This window comes from Medicago truncatula, chromosome 6 (assembly GCF_003473485.1).
Source record: "Medicago truncatula cultivar Jemalong A17 chromosome 6, MtrunA17r5.0-ANR, whole genome shotgun sequence".
NCBI classification, from domain to species: domain Eukaryota; kingdom Viridiplantae; phylum Streptophyta; class Magnoliopsida; order Fabales; family Fabaceae; genus Medicago; species Medicago truncatula.
This window is the reverse complement of record NC_053047.1, coordinates 4,373,279-4,392,994: the sequence shown is the minus strand read 5'-3', so window position 1 is coordinate 4,392,994 and position 19,716 is coordinate 4,373,279. Positions and strand designations below refer to the sequence as shown.

At 33.7% G+C, this 19,716-nt stretch overlaps 2 protein-coding genes across 4 annotated transcripts; one reads left to right on the top strand and one right to left on the bottom strand.

Annotated features, from left to right (window-relative positions):
- Nucleotides 1-5,466: 5,466 nt before the first annotated feature.
- On the top strand, nucleotides 5,467-10,790 carry LOC112422631 (uncharacterized). 2 transcript variants are annotated; one of them, XM_024785886.2, is made up of 6 exons: nucleotides 5,467-5,561; nucleotides 8,815-9,216; nucleotides 9,302-9,428; nucleotides 9,520-9,810; nucleotides 9,932-10,033; nucleotides 10,135-10,790. In XM_024785886.2, the coding sequence occupies exons 2-6, from the start codon at nucleotides 8,822-8,824 to the stop codon at nucleotides 10,654-10,656; spliced, it is 1,437 nt and encodes a 478-aa protein (XP_024641654.1). In that variant the 5' UTR covers nucleotides 5,467-5,561; nucleotides 8,815-8,821; the 3' UTR covers nucleotides 10,657-10,790. The 2 variants fall into 2 exon arrangements, with proteins under 2 accessions (XP_024641654.1, XP_039691061.1); XM_039835127.1 differs by lacking the exon at nucleotides 5,467-5,561 and adding an exon at nucleotides 8,426-8,669.
- A 4,220-nt stretch (nucleotides 10,791-15,010) lies between these two features.
- Nucleotides 15,011-18,816, bottom strand: LOC120580853 (uncharacterized). Of its 2 annotated transcripts, XR_005646623.1 has the most exons (6): nucleotides 18,530-18,816; nucleotides 17,565-17,612; nucleotides 17,363-17,484; nucleotides 16,604-16,712; nucleotides 16,098-16,281; nucleotides 15,011-15,428 (listed from the first exon to the last, which is right to left on the bottom strand). XR_005646623.1 is itself a non-coding variant. In XM_039835025.1 (5 exons), exons 2-5 carry the CDS (start codon nucleotides 17,607-17,609, stop codon nucleotides 16,206-16,208), a joined length of 351 nt encoding a protein of 116 aa, XP_039690959.1. In that variant the 5' UTR covers nucleotides 17,610-17,612; nucleotides 18,530-18,815; the 3' UTR covers nucleotides 16,020-16,205. The 2 variants fall into 2 exon arrangements, 1 of the variants encoding a protein (XP_039690959.1); XM_039835025.1 differs by lacking the exon at nucleotides 15,011-15,428 and having other exon boundaries at nucleotides 16,020-16,281; nucleotides 16,604-16,714; nucleotides 17,366-17,484; nucleotides 18,530-18,815.
- Between the last annotated feature and the right edge of the window lie 900 nt (nucleotides 18,817-19,716).

The window sequence follows — 19,716 nt, the reverse complement described above, 5'->3', positions numbered from 1 at the left end:
TTAGTAATCACAAAGCACAAAATAGTAGGAAATAAAACAAAAAGAAATTGTATAGGAAAAGCAAAAGAAAGCAATAAAGTGGTAAAAGCCTAAAAAAAAAATTTGATATGATTCCTAAAGGTACTTGTACCCATAATCATCACATCATAGCAATTTTGAAAGAGATTTTGTTTCAAGCCATGACATGAAATTAATAGAGACACATGCAAGCAAAGTATCACACCAAATTCATAGAGAAATTTGACACTTTATTCCTTGAAACAAACACTTGTTGCTTGTAAAACAAGAAATCCACAAAATCATATCCAAAAAACAGCAAAAAAAGCACATGACCAGAGGCACATTCATCACAATATTAGGCATCATTCATCCATGTCACATATCAAAGTGACAAGAACAAAAACATAGCAAAAAGTGTACCAAAAGTATGAAAACACATGGGAATTAGTTCATGCCATTTTAACATTTTTTTTTTACATGCAAAAACACCATAGAAATACCACAAATACATCAAGAAACAACTAGGATTTTTTAGGAATTTTTTGTAAAAAATGTAAGCAAGCAACAGGTGCAGGTAGCAAGAAAGGCAGTGCAAATAGCAAGAAAAAATACAAAAACGTAGAAAAACAAAGAAAAACAAGCCCAAGCCCAAAACCACAGGATCCGGATGCACAGGAACCACACGATTGATCCAGGATTCTGAAACCCTGGATCAAACGGCCAGGAATCAAAGGGGAATGGACCGGACTGGACCGGTCCGGTTCGCTGGCTATAAAAACGAAGGAGCACCGGTTTATTTCATTTCGTATTCTTCTTTCTCTCTCTAAACCCTTCTCTCTTCTCTCAACTCTCACCTCTCTCTAGAACCTTACCGCCGGTGAGGATGAAGTGACGGCGGAGACCTTGAAGGTCCGCCGGAATCTTCATCTTCTCCGGCGAGCTCATGCGGTTTCCGGTGACCTAAATTTCCAGATCTTAAAGATTTTCACATCTTTTGATTCGTCCTTTAACCCTAAACACGAATCCAGCAAGAAATTTCTCAAATACAGCTTGAAACGACGTAGATCTAAAAATTTTCGTACGGTCTTGAAATTGATTTTGATCTTTTTGAAATAAAACGTTTAGATCCTTGAAGATCTACATCGTTTCGTCGTTTTACTACTTTTCTGGTACTTGTTCTTGCTTTCAAAACTTAGATCCTTATGGATCTAGGTTTTGTGTTTACGGTTACGGCTTTATCTTTGAATTCTGGAAATTTTAGATCTGTTTGCTTGCGTGATTTTTACAGGTTTAAACTATGATATTATTTTCGAAAAGGAATTCTGTTCTGAGTTTTACCTGACGTTTTTGATTGGAGATTCTGGTGAATTTCTTCGGAAACACTTGATTCTTCGTTTTCTGTGTTGTTGATTTGGTTGCTGGACCGGAAATAAACCGGTGATTTCACTGATTCTGCTTCTTCATCTTCTTCGCCGGTGTAAACCTTGCTTCTTTCCCTCTTCTGATTTCCCTTCTGTGATCAACGCTTGAGCTTGCTTCAATGCGAGCTCGCGTTTTGAATTGCAGAGAAATGATCAATTCGATGATGAAGATTCCACAGAATCTCTGAGAATTGATCCAAAAATTGTTGATTCTGATGAACTTTTAGTTTCTGGAAAACGGTTAGGGTTTTTGTTCTTGGCGTTCTTGAGAAATTCTGAGAAATTTTCTGTTTCTGATCTAACTGAATAGAGAGAGAGAATCTGATTGTGTTTGTTGAGTTGGCGTGTGATTATTGCCTCTGATTCTGACTTGTACAGTAAATGCGCCTTTTATAGGCTGCCATGTGTGCTTCTGAACCAATGAGAAAATGACACCTGGACTTGGAAAGAAAATGGCACGGCCTTGATCTTGAAATGAATTTTGGACTTTTCTGCAAAAACAAAAACTTTAAGGACTAAACTGCAATTAACCCTAAAAGGACTGAAATAAAAAAGGTTTTGGACTGAAAAGCAATTTTGGACCCCTTTGAGGATCAAAATGCAAAAATAAAAATAAAATTGAAATAAAATTGGTAACCTGACAAAACGTAAAGCGAAACAAAAATAAAATTGACAAAACGGACTAAAACGAACCAATGGCCTAAATGAGGTACTTCAAAGTAACCTCTCTATGCCAAAATTTTGTGTGAAATGACCAAAATGCCCCTAGGGCTAAAATTGACCTAAACAGATTCAAATTGACTTGACACTGACTCAGATGCAAGTTTGAAATGAATTTAACAAGGTTTACTGATGAAATGTTAAAAAACAATCTGAAAAAGACTCAGAGACAGTCACAAGGATGAAAAATGGGTCCCACTGCAGGAAATGACCAAAATACCCTTCTGTATGACTTTTTGCAAATTTTGAAATAAACTGTAGAAAAAGCAAAGTAATGATTCAGAGACACTTTTGAATGACTTACAAGACAAGTAAAGACATTTCGAAAGGTTTTATGCAAGAAAAACATAGGTAAAATTGTGATTGAAAATACTGCGAGGCAGAGACAATTTGAACTGTGCAGTTAAAATTTGATAATTGACAAAGTTTGAAATGAAATTGGGCCCAGTATTTTTAGGTCCAAAAACAGGGTATAACAATCATCTTCTTCATATCATTCATCTCCGTGGAATCCTTCTTCTCCTATGGAATCGTATTCTTCACGTGAGGTTCATCTTGTCTTCGACTTTGTGGGAGAGTTTGTCAGAAATTGTTGTCATTCGAAGTTGTTTGTGATCGCAACTAATCTAAGGTACTTCTTCGCATGTCGTTTGTGATCGCAACAGTAAATGGGGACAAAGTGGATTAAGGTTTTATGTCTTAATTATTGTTTCGATTTGCAAGCACTTCTGATTGGGGGTGTATGATTTTGAATATTCTCAATTAAGGTTTGAATTGTTGTATCAATTTTCCCTATTCAGGTCTAGGACATAGTGGATTAAGGTTTACGGTTTTAATTGTGATATCGATTTACCCAATTCTTATTGGGTTTTCCCTGTTGTATGAAATTCTTTCTTCAAGAAACTAACTTATTCTCCAAGAAATCAACAATCATGAGATACCAGTTAATCCCTCGTTTTTAATCATTGCTTAGTGATATGAGAATAGGTCACAGTTGTTTGCATGCTCAAAAATATCCACAATTTTTAATCAATGCTTAGTGTCGCCTAGAATGTAATAAGTAAGATTTTTTTTTTGTTGGAAGCCATATAGTGTACTATATATGAAAACGTTAAGCAATACTTTCAAAATAGTGGCCTTTTCATGTTTACTGCCATATTTTTTTTAGCCATAGGTAGAGGCGGAAATAGGTCAGGGGTCTGACTTAGATTACTTAAAGTTCGGCTTGTCCTATCTTTTTTATTAAATAGGTTAAACTAAAACTTTTTAAAAAGTTCGTTAATTTAAATTGGCAAGGCTAAGGCTTTATAGAAAAGTCCATTAAGCCTACCAGAATGACCCATAAATGTTTGTGATTATATATACTTCATTATATTAATTAATTTTTGGTTTCTTCAAATTTTCAATATCATAATTTATTTATTTATTTTGCAATTTTGGATTTACAATTAGTTACAAAACTCTTACACATACTTTTGAATATTACCCTCTTAATGTATTACTATTGTCATTCTCTTTTTATTTCAAATTACAAAATAAGCAGCCCTATTAGCAAAAAAAAAAAAAGGTAATAGATTAAATCTATGCAATACACACTGATCAGCATCTATAAAATGGATGGACAAACTCTCCAAACTGGATTTTTTTTTTGTGGTGACCGAGATTCGAACCCCGGACCTTGCATATATTATGCATTGTCTTTATCAACTGAGCTAAGCTCACGGAAACATCATTATTTTTTATTAATTTATAATTAAATCATTCATTAATAAATAAATAAAATATACGAATTGTTAAACATTCATAATACCTATTATATGTACTATTTTAATAAAAAAATATTATTTCTTAGCATGATTAATAATTAAATAAAGTATTATATGTATTATTTTAATATAAAAATATATATTTATTAGGATTTTTACCGAGTCATTTCTCCGGGCTTCGTCTCGATTTTACCAGTTGTGACTATTCGTTCGCTTACCCTAACCCTAAAGACTTTTTTTTAAACCTTGGGGTGTTGATAAAAGTCATTTCTCCAGACTTCGTTCCGATTTTGTCAGTTGTGTCTATTCGTTCTCATACCCTAATCCTAAAGACTTTATAATAACACTTTGGATTTTTACAAAGTCATTTCTCTAGACTTCGTCCCGTATTTGTCAGTTGTGTCTATACGTTCACTTACCCTAACCCTAACTACTTCTTCTTAAACCTTGGGGTGTTGATAAATGTCATTTCTCCAGACTTCGTCCCAATTTTGTAAGTTATGTCTATTCTTTCTCTTACCCTAACCCTAAAGACTTATTTTTAAACCTTGGAGTGTTGATAAATGTCATTTTTCCTGACTTCGTCTGGAGTTTGTCAGTTATGTCTATTCCTTCACTTACCCTAACCCTAAAGACTTCATAATAACACTTTGGATTTTTACAAGGTCATTTATCCGGATTTCGTCCTAATTTTGTCAGTTGTGACTATTCATTCGCTTACGCTAACCCTACCGACATCTTTTTAATCCTTTGGGTGTTGATAAATGTCTTTTCTTTGGACTTCATCCCGATTTTGTCAGGTGTGACTATTTGTTCGCTTACCCTAACCCTAAAGACTCGATTTTGGGTCTAACTTGAAGAATTTAGCTCACAAAAAATGATGGCACGATCCATAGATTTCGCGCCACGATTCAGAGGACACTACAAGAAACATTGCGTTTTGCCAGGGATTTTGTCAAGGTTTGAAACCCCTGGCAAATTTGCCAGGGAAAATGCCAGGGACAACCGCTGGCAAAAAAGCCAGGGACTTTGCCCCTCGTTTTTTGTCAAAAGCCGTGGCAAACATTTAGGCGCCAGATTGAAATTTCAAAACCTGGTGCAAATTCTGCAATGTCAGAAATAACCGAGGGCTTATGCGAGGGAAAGCCCCTCGGATGCACGCGTTTCCATAGATTCCTGCTGCTTTTTCTGTTGACTTGACAAGGGTCTGGGAAAGGTGATGTGCTGCAGGCTTGCCAGGGGCAGAACCCGTCGGAAATTGCGCATGTCCGTGGCTTTTTGCAAGCCGTTCTGTGCCCTAGCGCTGCGCCTAGCTAGGTAGGATTTGACCAGATAAGCCAGGGGTTATGCCGTCGCAGAAGCCGTGGCTTTTTCCCCTCCCTATATAAGAGTTGCACCGGTCTCAGGGAAGCAAGATAGAAAATTTTCTTCTCTTAAAACTCAACACTTTCATCAAACTTCATTTCTTTGGTAAAAAAATACTTCATTTGTTATATGTTTTATCATGATATTAATTTGTAGCACCTATTAATCTTATTTATTTTCTATGTTATTTGCAGTTGTGTTACTTATCTGCCTCCTGTGGTCAGCTATTGCTTCAACTGTTGTTGTTTTTGGATTGCATTGGAGATCTTCTAGTGTAAAGCTTCAACAAGTTAGTGATTTTTTTTCCTCATAACAATATATGCTGACTGTTTGGTAATTTTTTGGCCTAAAAGTTATACATTTTGATGATATGTTGTAAAAATATATGATGACTGTTTGGTATTTTTTTTTTTCCGAAAATTTAAAATATTTAATATAATCATGTAATTTTTTTTTTCTTCATATATATTATTATGCATGAATATTGTTGGTTTATTTATTCGAATTTGAGAAATATATCCATGCTTTTTTTGTGAAAAAAATGAAATGTATGCATGTTTTTTTATTTGTTGTAATAAAATGAAATATATATATGTATGCATGTTTTTTTATTTGTTGTGATAAAGTGAAATATATATATATATATATATATATATATATGCATGTTTATTTTTTGTGATGAAATGAAATATATGCATGTTGTTTTTATTGTGATAAAATGAAATATATGCATGCTGTCTTTTTTTTTTTTTTTTTTTTTATAAAATGTAATATATATGTATGTTGTAGTAGAATGTTAAAAAACATATGGTCAAACACTTAGTAAAATTGTTTGTTAAACTAAATCTGTTATTAAACATATATATATTTTTTAAATTTTAATAACTGGTTTTTATAAATATAATTTAGTTTAGTTAGTACCATATAAAAACCAGTTTTTAAATTATAAAAACAGATTTTTAAACCTAATGCTGTTTTTTATGAAATTAAAATATGTTTTTATATTTAAAAATCTGTTTTTATATTGAAATTATAATTATGTTATAATTATTATTTTTATAAATTAAAACTAATTAAAGCGTAGGAAAATAAAAATACTACATAAAAAATACTACACTAAAAAGTTCTTGGAAAACGATTTATTAAAATAGTGTATTAAAAATCAGTTTTTTTTTTTTAAAATTAAAACTTTGTTAAAATGTAATTTTTTTTAATAAATTAAAATATGTTTGATATTCGTGTCTAAAATGTTATAATTATTATTTTTATAAAATAAAACAATATAATATAATAATGCATATTGTTTAAAAAGGAGGGACTCAAAAATAGTATAGTACAAGAAAGTTGTTTATCGATGAAAATTAAAACTATGTTACAATTATTTAATAATTAATTATTATATGTTTAATTTGCGAGTTAAAAATTTAATTTGTTTGCGCGTAAACTTATATTTTATTGTTTGAGCGGGATTTTTTTTTTGCGCGTAATGTTAGTTATCTCCGTCGAGTAATAATTTATTTTTGACGACGTGGAATATGTCAATGAAGTTGCGGAACGTGTAGAAGATGGAGTATTATGAATATTATCGTCGTTGGATGTACGATAGGACGTTTCCGAGAAGAACTGGACTAAAACCGCAATTTGTCGAAGGAGTTGACGGATTTATTTCATGGGCATGGGAGCAAGAAATATGTAGAGATGAGGGAGGAATTAGATGTCCGTGTCTAAAATGTAGGTGTAGACATATAATTACCGATCCTGGAGATGTGAAGAAACACCTAAAAAAAGTTGGTTTTATGCCTAATTATTGGGTTTGGACATATAATGGTGAAATGTTTCAGAATTTTGGGGTAGGGGTCAATGCACAAGCTTCTACTAGCCATGGTGAAACAAATGTGGAAACAAATGTGGAATACAATGAAGATGTCAACACAGAACAATTCAACATGATGGATGATATGGTTGCGGATGCTTTAGGGGTGGAATTGTCTTACGGTGAACTTGAGAAAATGGAGAAGAATATGCCAATCATTATCTGTCAGTTGGAGCAAATTTTTCCACCAGGTTTCTTTGACTCTATGGAACATCTTCCTGTGCATCTGGCATATGAAGCTATACTTGGCGGACCTGTTCAATATAGGTGGATGTACCCTTTTGAAAGATTCATGGGTGACTCAAAACGAGCAGTTAAAAATCTGGCCAAAGTGGAAGGATCAATTGTTGCTATTTACACCGCCAAGGAAACCACATACTTTATCGGCCATTATTTCGTTGATCGTCTACTTACTCCATCAAATACAAGAAATGAAGTTGAGGTTAACGATGTTCGGGATCCGTCAACCTTATCCGTATTCAATCTTCATGGTCGACACGCGGGCAAGGTGCTTCAATATTGGATGGTAGATCAGAAAGAGATGCGGTCTGCTCATGTTCATGTTTTGATTAATTGTGCGGAAGTTAAACCATACCTTGAGTAAGTAAATTTATTCCTACCCATTGTTACTAGTCCATATAACAATAAGTTTTAACGCGGTTAACAACTTCGTATTGAATTTATTGCTTTTTAGGGAATTTATTGCTTTTTATGCGGAGTTTGGTGAAGGATCGACAGCTGGTTCGATACATGAATATTTTCCAGCTTGGTTTAAACAAAGAGTGTATAATGCCGAGCCAACTGATGAAGTCATTCGTTTACGGCAATTATCTCAGGGTCCTTTACAATGTGCCAATGAATTTCACACCTACTTTGTGAATGGATATAAATTTCATACCCACTCTTGGACGGAAGGCAAAAAGACTATTAATAGTGGTGTTTATGTAAAAGGAGTTACAGATGGAGGTGAAGATGATTTCTATGGCGTGATCAAACACATTTATGAGCTTTCATATAATGACAATAAAGTTGTGTTGTTTTATTGTGACTGGTTTGATCCCTCGCCTAGATGGACTAAAATTAATAAATTATGCAACACTGTTGATATTCGAGTCGACAAAAAATATAAAGAATATGACCCGTTTATCATGGCACACAATGTTAGGCAAGTGTACTATGTTCCTTATCCCCCAACTCTACCACGCAAACGAGGTTGGTCTGTTGCAATCAAAACAAAACCGAGGGGCCGCGTCGAGACTGAAGAACCAAACGAAGAAGTTGCTTACCAAGCCGATGATATGACACATGTAAATGAGATAATTGAAGTAGATCAAGTGACAAGTTGGCAAGACTCTCACGTTGAAGGGGATCAGGTTGATCCTTCTATTTTGGAGATGCGTGATGAAGTTGAAGATGAGAATGAAGACGTTGTTGATGATAATAATGAAGGGGACCAGCAAGACAATCAAGTTGATGATGGTGATGTAGATGAATATAACTATGCGTCTGATAACAACACTTGAAGTATATTGTTATCCACCCTTGTAATGATTGAATTTGAATTTATTGTAATCTTGAATACATTTGAGTTTGAATGAAGATATCGCTTATTTAATGATGTATATATATTTGAGTCCTTTACAATATAACTTTTTTTGTTATTTAACAGATTCACAATGCCTCCGAAACAAAAAGAGAAAGGCAAGAGCAAGGACCCCAGGAGGCGGTTCACAACACACATTGCGGATCCAGCCACACTTGCCACACTGACTCCCTTTCCCAGACAACCTTCTTCTTCTAGCCAGGGATCGACTGGGTCATCCCAAGCTAGTGCCTATGCACCTGTTGGTTTTATCCTCCCTACAGGTTACCAGTTGCCTCCTCCACCATCATTTCCTCATGGGCAGACCGGCTTTATGATCCCTCAACATCAACAACCCCCGCCACCCCAACATCAACAACCCCCGCCCCAACCCCAACCCCAACAGGGTGCTGATGATGATGATGAGGAGATGGCAGATTATCCGCAAGATGAACAAGAGCGTTACATCATTGTGCCTAGCGGGAACTCGTAAGTCTTTATGTATTTTTGTTCAATATGTATATTGTTATAAATTTATGTAATGTTTAACTATATGAGTTTTTATTGTTTGTAGTTTCATGCCCTGCAAGCCAGCCGCCAGTGCCATTAGAGACATCATCCAGGGAAGGTTTCATGGATTTTGGAAGACTTATGGTGATATCCCAGATGATGAAAAGGATGCATGGTTTGGTCTTTTTGAGGTAACATTAATACCTATCATAATATATTTTAACTTATCTGCACATATGTTATAATTTACTAATTTCCTAAAATATGTTAACAAATATGCAGATGAAGTGTACCTGGAACCCCAGGTACTATGCTCAGATAAGGAGGAACTTTCACATTAGAGCTTCTGCCCGCCTCTCCGACATGTTGCGACATGTCCGACTTCGTCACGAAACTGCTGGAAAGAGGCCCTACTGGATCGGGGAGCCACTTATGAGGCAGTTGGTGGACTATTGGGGGAGTCCAGAGTTTAAGGCGAAATCAGAGAAGGCAAAGAAGAACAGAGCATCAGAGAAAGGGGGATGCATCCACACGGGAGGCTGCATAAGCACAGCAGAGCATGCCCGTCGACTGGTAATTAAAAATAATAACTCTGTTAATTAATTTTATAGAATGTATGTTTTTAAATATTTTGTGGTTAAATGTAGTTTAATGTTTTACTAACTACTTAATAATTGTGTTTCTTGTCAATTAGGCAAAGAAGCTGGGTAGGGAGCCATACATAAATGAGCTCCACAAGAAGACCCACACATATCGATCAGGCCAGTATGTTGATGATCGCTCCAAGATATGCCAGGTAATTGTTACCTAAGTCTATTTTAATTAATTTTATTAGTGGTTATAATTTTTTGTTAATGTTTATTTATCTTTTTCTACTTTTATTCTTATTTATTTTAGGAGGAGTATGATCGTCAGCTATCGGAGGCGCTCTCCCGTGGATGCTCTGTTGATGAAGCTCTCACACTTCGTGCATGGACGAAAGTTGCTGGTGAGAAGAAGAAGGGGCGATTGTACGGTGCAGGAAACCTAGCTGGAAACTACCGCAAGGGTGTTGCTACCACTCTAAAGTTGACCCTTAATGCTGGGGAGGGCTCTTCTCGGCAACCTGAGCTCACTCCAGAAATGCGGGATCTGATCACTAGGTTGACTCAAGAACAGCTTGCTGCCCATATGCAAACCCAACAGGACCTGATCCATGAGGTGGTTAGGAAGCAACGAGAATTCCTAGACTCTCAGTTGGACACATTTAGGCAAGAGCAAGGCTGGAATATGAATGAGCAAGGTGTTGGGCAGCAGAGTGGAAGCCGAGAGAGTGTGAGGGCTCCTCCAGTGTGTGATGATGATGCGGATGACCCCTATGAAGTGTATGGTGAGGGCGAAGAGGATGATGATGTCGACGACCTCGAGATGGATGATTGATGCTTATGATGCTTGTTGTGTGTTTTCTTTACTATTATATTATGGTTTGTATGATTTTGGGAGGTTTTCCATGCTTCCCGGCACAATATTTATTTTCCTGCACGGTTTGTAATATTATTAAGTACACTTTCTATTTCATGCATTTTAATTAGATTTATTAGTGTTTGTGTGATTAAACTTTATTGATATGCATTTAATTGTGTTTTAAAAAAAATTAATTTTTTAAATATATATTTTTTAATTAAATTGATTTTTTAACCATTTAATTGTATTACAAAAAACAATTAAAAAAACGATTTTTAAATTAATTTAAATATATTTTATTAATTAATAAAAAAAACGTTTTCATTAAAATAATATTTTTTTTTTAAAAAATATGGACATTTGCCAGGGGTTAAACCCCTCGCTTTGTCCCTCGTTTTTTGCTGTTGTCACTTCAGTCAGCGCCGGCGCAGAGGTGTCAGTCGTGTCAGTGGTGCAGGAAAGCTGCAGACGAAAGTGAGGGGACATGCCAGGGGTTCTGCCAGGGAGAAAGCGTTGCCTTTTGCCAGGGGTTCTGCCCCTCGTTTTTCTGCCAGGGGTGTAGCCCCTGGCAAAGCGTTTGCGATGAGCGCTTTTGCCAGGCCATCTGCCCCTCGTTTTTTCCCTCACAAATGTCCCATTTGCCAGGGCTTTTGTCCTTTTGACAAGGATTTTGCCCCTGGCAAAAGGCAATGTTCCTTGTAGTGGGAATACCAAAGGTATAATTTGAAATATAAATGCACAATTCTGTTAACAATATAGGATATGTAATATTGTGGTGCGATTATATAATATGAATTGTATCATCACGTAAAATATACATATTTGTACCCAAAAAAATGTACTAAGTTGCAAATTTACACGATTTTGCACACGGATCAAACCATATTATCGACACACATCATGTTTTTAACATATCAAATTCTTATCCAATTCTCTTAATGTAAATCTATATCACATCATGACCACCAAACTGAAAGCTTGGAAGATAATTGATTATGCATTCGAGTTGAAATTGTGTATGAATATGATGGAATGTTCGGATTAAATTAGTTGTTAACAATAAATTATTTCGATGTTTTTTGTTTTGTGAATCATGTATTCTCTGTGTAACTACTAAAAGTAATCTCTAGAGTCGGATAGTACCGTAATATATGGCAAAACTCGAGAGAGAGAGAGAGAGAGAGAGAGAGAGAGAGAGAGAGAGAGATTTAACATTGACGTGTTCTCAAAGTTGAATTCGAACTCAGAATATCTAATTAAACTAGAAGAAACCCTTTATAATCATATCCAAGTGATTTTGAATTTGAAGTAGGTCTGGAAATGAGTCGAGTCGAACCGAACCTGTCTGAGCTCAACTCGACTCGATAAGAATTAATTCGGCTCGAAACTCAACTCAAGTTCGACTCGTTTAAAGTGCACGAACAACTCGGTTCGGCTCGTTAAGTTCAACTCGTTGCTCAAATAACATAATTCAAAAAAAAATTTGTTTTTGTGAAAAGGCCATATATTGACCTTTTACTTTATTTAAAAAAAAAAAAAATTGAACTAAGATAAAACTAAAGAACATATTTGTTTTAAGACGACAAAGAAGAAAATAATATGTAGGTCATTTACAACTGCAACTGTAGTGTACTATGTATTCACACAAGCGCTTTTGTTTTATAACCACTGATCCTCACTATTGTTTTTAAACTCCCCGATGTGTGACTAATTGTAATACACATATGTCTAGTTAAAATCCTGCAAAAGTATGTTACCCCATTTGCTTCTTTTTTTCCTCTTTTTTTTTGTGATATTATTTCTCTATTTTATTATAACTATCGTTAATTGTTAATTAAAATAGAAATAATTTCTCTAAAAACAAGTACATAAATATTAGAGGAAGCTTGTAATAATCTTGTACTTTTATTAATTTTTACTAAACTAATATATTATCGAAAAAATATTTATATTATCGATTATCGAACCAGCTCATGAACCAACCGAATCGAACTATATACAGTTCAAGTTCAGCTCATTTATTTAACGAACTTAATTTTCAACTCAAGTTCAGCTCATTTAGTTCGTGAACCAAGTTCAACGAGCTAATTGTCGAATCGAGTTTCGAACTATTGTCGAGTTGGTTCGGTTCATTGCCGGCCCTAATTTAAAGTATTTTTTTTTATAGAGAATTTTAAGTATTGAGTGCAAGTATCCTTCTAAAAGTTCTAATCCGTATTATTTTGAACAAGTCTTGTAATCCGTATTTAATACTCCATTTGACTCTATTTATAATACTCCTTGATATATTTTTTTATGAATATTTAGAAAAATTATAGGAGTAATTCCGTTTCAAAATATATGTTGTAGTCAACCACTTCACATATGCCAATGTATAAATTTGATGATTAATATATTTAATTATCTAAAGTAAAAATATTATTTGTACCAAAAAAAACAATTTAATATTTTATAAATATTTATCGAAACAAATCGAACAACATCTTACATGCTAACATTTGTATTTATATGTTACCTAAAAAGTATGGTCAAAGTAAGTTATATGAATAGTGCACATTACAAAAATGCAACATATATTTTGAAACGGAGAGAGTGCAATTTGTGTATGACTATTACTAAATTAAATTTTATGTATAAAAGTATTCAATATTGCTTGACCAAAAAAATGTTTAATATTGACTTTAATATTTCAAAGACAAATTGCTATATGGTCTTTCCTTATCTCACAACCATAATTGAGTATGAAGCTACCACTCTACAACAAGTCTTCTAAATTGCTCTTAATTTTAGCTTGAATCGGGTAGTATTTGAAAGTGATTGTCAACTAGTTATGAATGCAGTCTTTAATAATAACTCATACTAGACCATCCACCCGTGCTGTCGCCCGGGTCATATTAATTGAAAACAAAACATGCAAATATATTGAGAATAAAAAGTGCTTGCGGTACAAAATAAAAAGTTTATGATAAAATTACAATAAAAGAAGACATTAGGTTGGTAGATTGCGGAAAATCTCCTTGTAAACTACATTTGAAGTGTTATCCATGCTTTTGCCATTCTCATCGGTCATTAAAATACTCAAACCACTCCTGGAGGTCACTCTGGATATTGCGACATAAAGCTGACCATGAGAGAATACGGGTTGATGACGATATTAATTGAAAACAAAACATGCAAATGTATTGAGAATAAAAAGTGCTTGCGGTATAAAATAAAAAGTTTATGATAAAATTACAATAAAAGAAGACATTAGGTTGGTAGATTGCGGAAAATCTCCTTGTAAACTACATTCGAAGTGTTATCCATGCTTTTGCCATTCTCATCAGTCATTAAAATATTCAAACCACTCCTGGAGGTCACTCTGGATATTGCGACATAAAGCTGACCATGAGAGAATACGGGTTGAGGACGATACACAACCACTTGTTTGAGTGATTGTCCTTGACTCTTGTTGATTGTCATTGCAAAACATATAGATAGAGGAAACTGTCTGCGTTGGAACTTAAACAGTATCCTTGTATCCGACGGTGTTAGCGACAGCCACTTCAATCTGATTTTTGTTCATTAAAAGAGATGTATAAATGCATTCAACAATGGCTGCAACAGGATCACCTGAACGATGCCTCATATTAGTGGTTAGAGTTAACACTTACGGTGATTCTAGAGTGGTGAAGAATTAATGCTAGCATGAAGGAAATTGGAAGCATATAAGATGCTCTAAGTGATTTTGAAAATGGAAGCATATAAACAGAGAAGGGTGTTTTGTAAAATGCACTAATAAAGAAAACCTTCATGAGTTATAGATTAACAACCCCTATCTATTCCATTATTTTTTATTGGATCACATTAGTGACATAAGAATAATCACCGCGTTTTACGCAGATTAGCCTAACTTATATAAAGAAAAATTTATATAGAACTGAATTCTAACTACTAAAATGAATAAAAAAGAATATAAGTTAATAAGAATTTCCTAAAAAAAACCAAGTCATGTAAGCTTAAAATATCCTTTTTAAAGATACTAAAACAGAAGAAATGTTCTATTCAATACAAATAGCATACGTGACATAAATTCCAATTTGTTGCTATATTGTAAAGTTACTACTAATCCCATAGGTGGCATATGCATGAACACCGCGATTGATGATTATATCTGTAAATAACAAAGATGAGTTGGCATTATCAATACCAAGTATCTATACACCTGCATTAAGATACAGGAGTGAAATGCTTTTAGAAAGATCATGTCATAAAATCGAATAGTTGCGGCAATTAACGGTGGTATGGTGCCTTATAATGATAAAAGACATTCACTAAATGAGTTAAATACTTCAAGAAACGATAAAATTCGAATTAAACAAAATAAGGATATGAAATGTCATACACCATAACCGGCGCTTAAAGGAAAACGAACAAATAGTACTTCAAGAAACAAAAACAATAGAGAAAAATACATAAACAAAAATTTCTAGGCAATTGTAAAATTAATATAATTAAGGGACTGCATCATGACACTCATCCTAATTTTTAGGCTCAAGCTTCACACACTTCAGCTTGATAGATTCTGTGGCAGATTCGTCCCCATCCAACTTATAAGCTGTCACATCTGAAACACCTTTCTCAGCTGATCTTTTCCATACAACTTTGCTGCAAGGCGTCTGTTCATCCTCTTTCTCACGATCATTAACCTGGATGACATCAGTGTCCTTTTGATTAACGGCAGACTTGGATGAATCAATGCCCTCAACCTTCATGATACAATAAACAACATTCAATTATCATGAGCAGCTCGGAATTGAAGGCGTAGGGCGCACAATATAAAACAATTATTTTATAACTGCGGTTATTTTAGAATAAATAAAAAACATTATAGAAATTAATTGTTTTTATGCAAATATTACTATAAGACAGAACTTTACAAATAAATATATGATGCACAGTTATTAAATTTACTAATGAATTTCTTAACATAAATGCTACATGAATTACAAACGCACATTTTTCTTATTAGTTTCTCTATACCTTAAATCTTAGATTATATAATATCATAGCAGTTAAAAATAAAAAACTATTTGACAGTGTTTCTGTAACATTAAATAAGCTCCGGATTTAATAGCAGTAAAAGTAGAGTGAATTGATCACAAAGTAAACACGGTTGGAATCAACACTATAACATAAGATTAATGTTGCTTGGTAGCCGTAACAACAAAATAGCGGTGACATAGTCCGCAAAAAATCAAATCCTAAACTGGTTCATCTATTTTGCTATCATTGTATGTATATGTTTATAACTGCATTTTTAAAATCAATATACCTGAGTTGGAACAGTGACTGACTGCATAAAATAAAAGCTATGATTATAAACAGTGCGCATAAACTGTGATTATTAGAATAAGGATATGGTATCGACATAGCACCTTGATATTATGAAATACCATGAACCTTTTTATCATATCCACATCATCCATCATCAGTGATTCGCTTCACCACATAGCTATGTCAATTATGTATAAGATTTCCCTCAGCTACTTCAACTTTGAACAACATATGTTTCCCATAGAAAATATCCAGCTCGGAAGGGAAATCACTTGCATTGTTTTGCTGCATATAGACAGGAATAATGTTACACATATGGTATTAGATAACGATATCAAAGACACATGTAAATTAGTAGAAAGTTTAGTATTAGTTAAAATTATAATCACCGCTATTTAGCAGCACTTGGTAACAAATAACAGTGATTAAACAGTGACTAATATTGCAAGATTTTAAACTGTCATTAGTTAAAAATCAATTACTACATGCATATATTAAATAAGTTTGTTCTTATGAGCATGTGCTTCTATACCTGCCTTTGTTTAAAAAAATGAAAAAATAATTTGCCGCTGTAGCCATAATAAACATTAGATGCTTCGCCACATACCTTTGTAGAGTAGTAATTCCCAACTTGCTTCTTCTATGCATTGAACCGGACACCCTTTGCAGTCGTAGAATTGCATCCTCCACACCATATATTATAAGGCATCTCAAACCTGAAAGAATGATCATTATATAATATGGAATAAAAGGTAATAAAATAAAATAGCCCAGATTGGAAAAGGAGGCCAACTGGTTCAGCTCTTTCAGGTGTACACACAAATCTAAATTAAAGCATGCAGTGAAATACACAAACCATATAACACGCCAGTAAGTAGCAGCCCTACGTAAGATCATATAAAGTAGGCTATCCCTTTCGATCATAATGGACCATTAAATTGGTCAAAATTCATAAATCATGAAACATATCAAATACTTTTTAGATATGGGAGACTATGATACACAGAGTATTAATATTATAAGAGATCCCATACTTTAATTGTTGTCACACTTTGTTTGTCATGAAACACGGAGTATTACAACCAAAGTTCAGTATGCTATTAGCGGAACATATAGAACAAATTATTAGCGTTCATTACTTTGTTTGTCAAGCAGTTTATGGACAAACTTTGTCATCCATCTTCATTAATGTGATATGTCAAACATCCTATATTAAACTAAAAACAAAAAAATCACCCGTAGAAAAATGATGGAATTAAACACAACAAAAGTCACACAAAGTATCATTTTCAGTTAGAATATCATGTTGGAATTCCAAATCTAAGTGTCAAAAGAAATTGAAAAGGAAAAAGGGAGGTTCTCAAACCTCACAAAGGTCTTGCTGCTTTTTTGTCTGCTCTCGTGGAGCTTCCACTTCAGCTCGTCGGTGACACATGACAGGAGAATTTGTTGTGAGCCGAACGTGCAGCAAAAACTATTATTCCCTATCTGGGAAATGGATTTGAAACACTGTCAAAAAGTAAACAAAATTTATTAGTTGAAGAAATGTGTTCAACATGAGTTATTACCTTTTCCTTGACTTGATTAAGAAATGCACATAGGAGAGGTGTCATATTCTGAAATTGGAGAAAAAACAACCCTAAGTTAATTTTAAATTCCAATCATAATGAGAGTTATTACCTTTTCCATGACTTGATTAAGAAATGCACATAGAAGAAAATAAGAATGTTGTACCAAAAAAATAAAAAATAAGAATGAGGATTGCCTCAAGTAAGTTCTTGTGATCTTTTTATCGAACAATTATAATGCAAAGTAGATTTCATCAAACTGAATGACTCATAGTTGATACTAAATTTCAAACAACTAATAATATCAAATTCAATTTCTATAATTTTGAAACCCATTCTATGACTGATTCCGTACAGGTTTGACTACTACTAACTACAATTTTGAAATCCCTCTATGGCTTCACTATAAAATTTGTAAACGGTCACTCTATCAGACACAAAGCAAATCAAAATTCTAACATCAACATTAACAAAATCTACATCAGAATCAAGATTATCACCAATTTTATAATGAAAACCTAGAATAAGACCGGAAGTAATAAATTTTATAGTGATAATCTACATCAGCTTTGAATAAATTGCTTCCTGATTCAGACAGCTCCTGCAAACATCCTTTAATTTTACTATCCAATAACCAAAAGAAACGAAAGCAAAAAAATCACATTGGTAAACAAATTATAAAAACAGTGATATACAACCTGTTAAAACAAAAGAGATTCTACATTGACAAATGCATCTGTCAAAATACATAGCTTCAACATTCTGAACAATTTTGGTTGAACTAAACAGAGTCTCCGTTCTTTTTACCACTTTTTATTCTCAAAAATACCATTGTTTGTTCAATATAACAACAAAATACAAAATTCACTTAATTTAACGTTAAATCAAATAAACTTAAATAAACCCAGATATTTAATTCTAAAATTAACAAATTAGCATACATCAGATTGGGATAGATTGAATACCTGGAGAAATGAAATTAGGTCAGCAAAATCAATGTATTTTCATGGGTTAAAACCAACAGATCGAGATGCAGAGGATTTCGAGATCTGGATTTGATGCGAGATGAATATGAATATGTTCACTCTCGACTCACGGTCTCGTGGTGGTTTACGGAAGGTGGCCGGAGCTTGAGTCGATGAGGATGAAGAGCAGAGCATCGACTGGGAGAGGAGAAGAGCAGCATCGACTGGAGAGGAGAGGAGAAGAGCAGAGCATCGACTTAGAGAGGAGAAGAGAAGTGACTGGGAGAGAATGAGGGAGAAGAACCGTGTTTTTTTTTTTTTAGTTAAGAGGCATTGAGTGTGTGATATAAGGATAAGGGGAATGTAATGCATTGGAACCGCATCATAGATTAATATTTGTCATTTACGATGTTATTTGGAACTGCTTTATACACAACCATGTAAATGTACATGGGAAATATGTAACGCTTTAAATGCATATAGTGAAGGGATTTGAAATTTGAAAATGACATTAAGTGAGGTATTAGCAAAATTTTCCCGCTCAAAACATAGGATTAGGGTTTTAGATGTTTTGTTTGCATTGTAGTTTAGGATTAGATAATAAGGATATGAATGAATTTGAAAGTTTACTCTCTAATTGTAGGATTTTGGTTTTATCTAATATTAGTTATGTTCTAGCTCTTATTAGGAGACAGGCTAATATAGTCGCTCATAACTTTGCTCGACCTAGATGATGGTCCTAGTATTTACTTTCATCCTCCTGATTGTATTTACTCTAATATTTTAGATGAAATGAAATGAGTTACCTTTCCTTTAAAAAAAAATTCTAAGACAAATTAATTGTATAAGTAAAGAATATTTTTTTTGAAGTAAAATAAAGAATATATTTTAAAAAATAGTAACAAATGTATATAAAAATTTGTATAGAATTTTTATATACATGAAATAACTAAATATTTTAAAAGTGTCGGTTAAAATCACAACAACACTCTAATCTCAACATTACCTCTCCCACATCACATTTTTATTTTTCTTACATCATAATCTTAATCTCATTTCCCTCTCATTAATAGTATACAAAAAATTACTAATTAACTAAAATTAACCACCATTCTCTCATCATAATAATACTATCCACACATAATCCTAAAATCAAGGTCAAACATCCACCCCAAATCTCTCTCTCT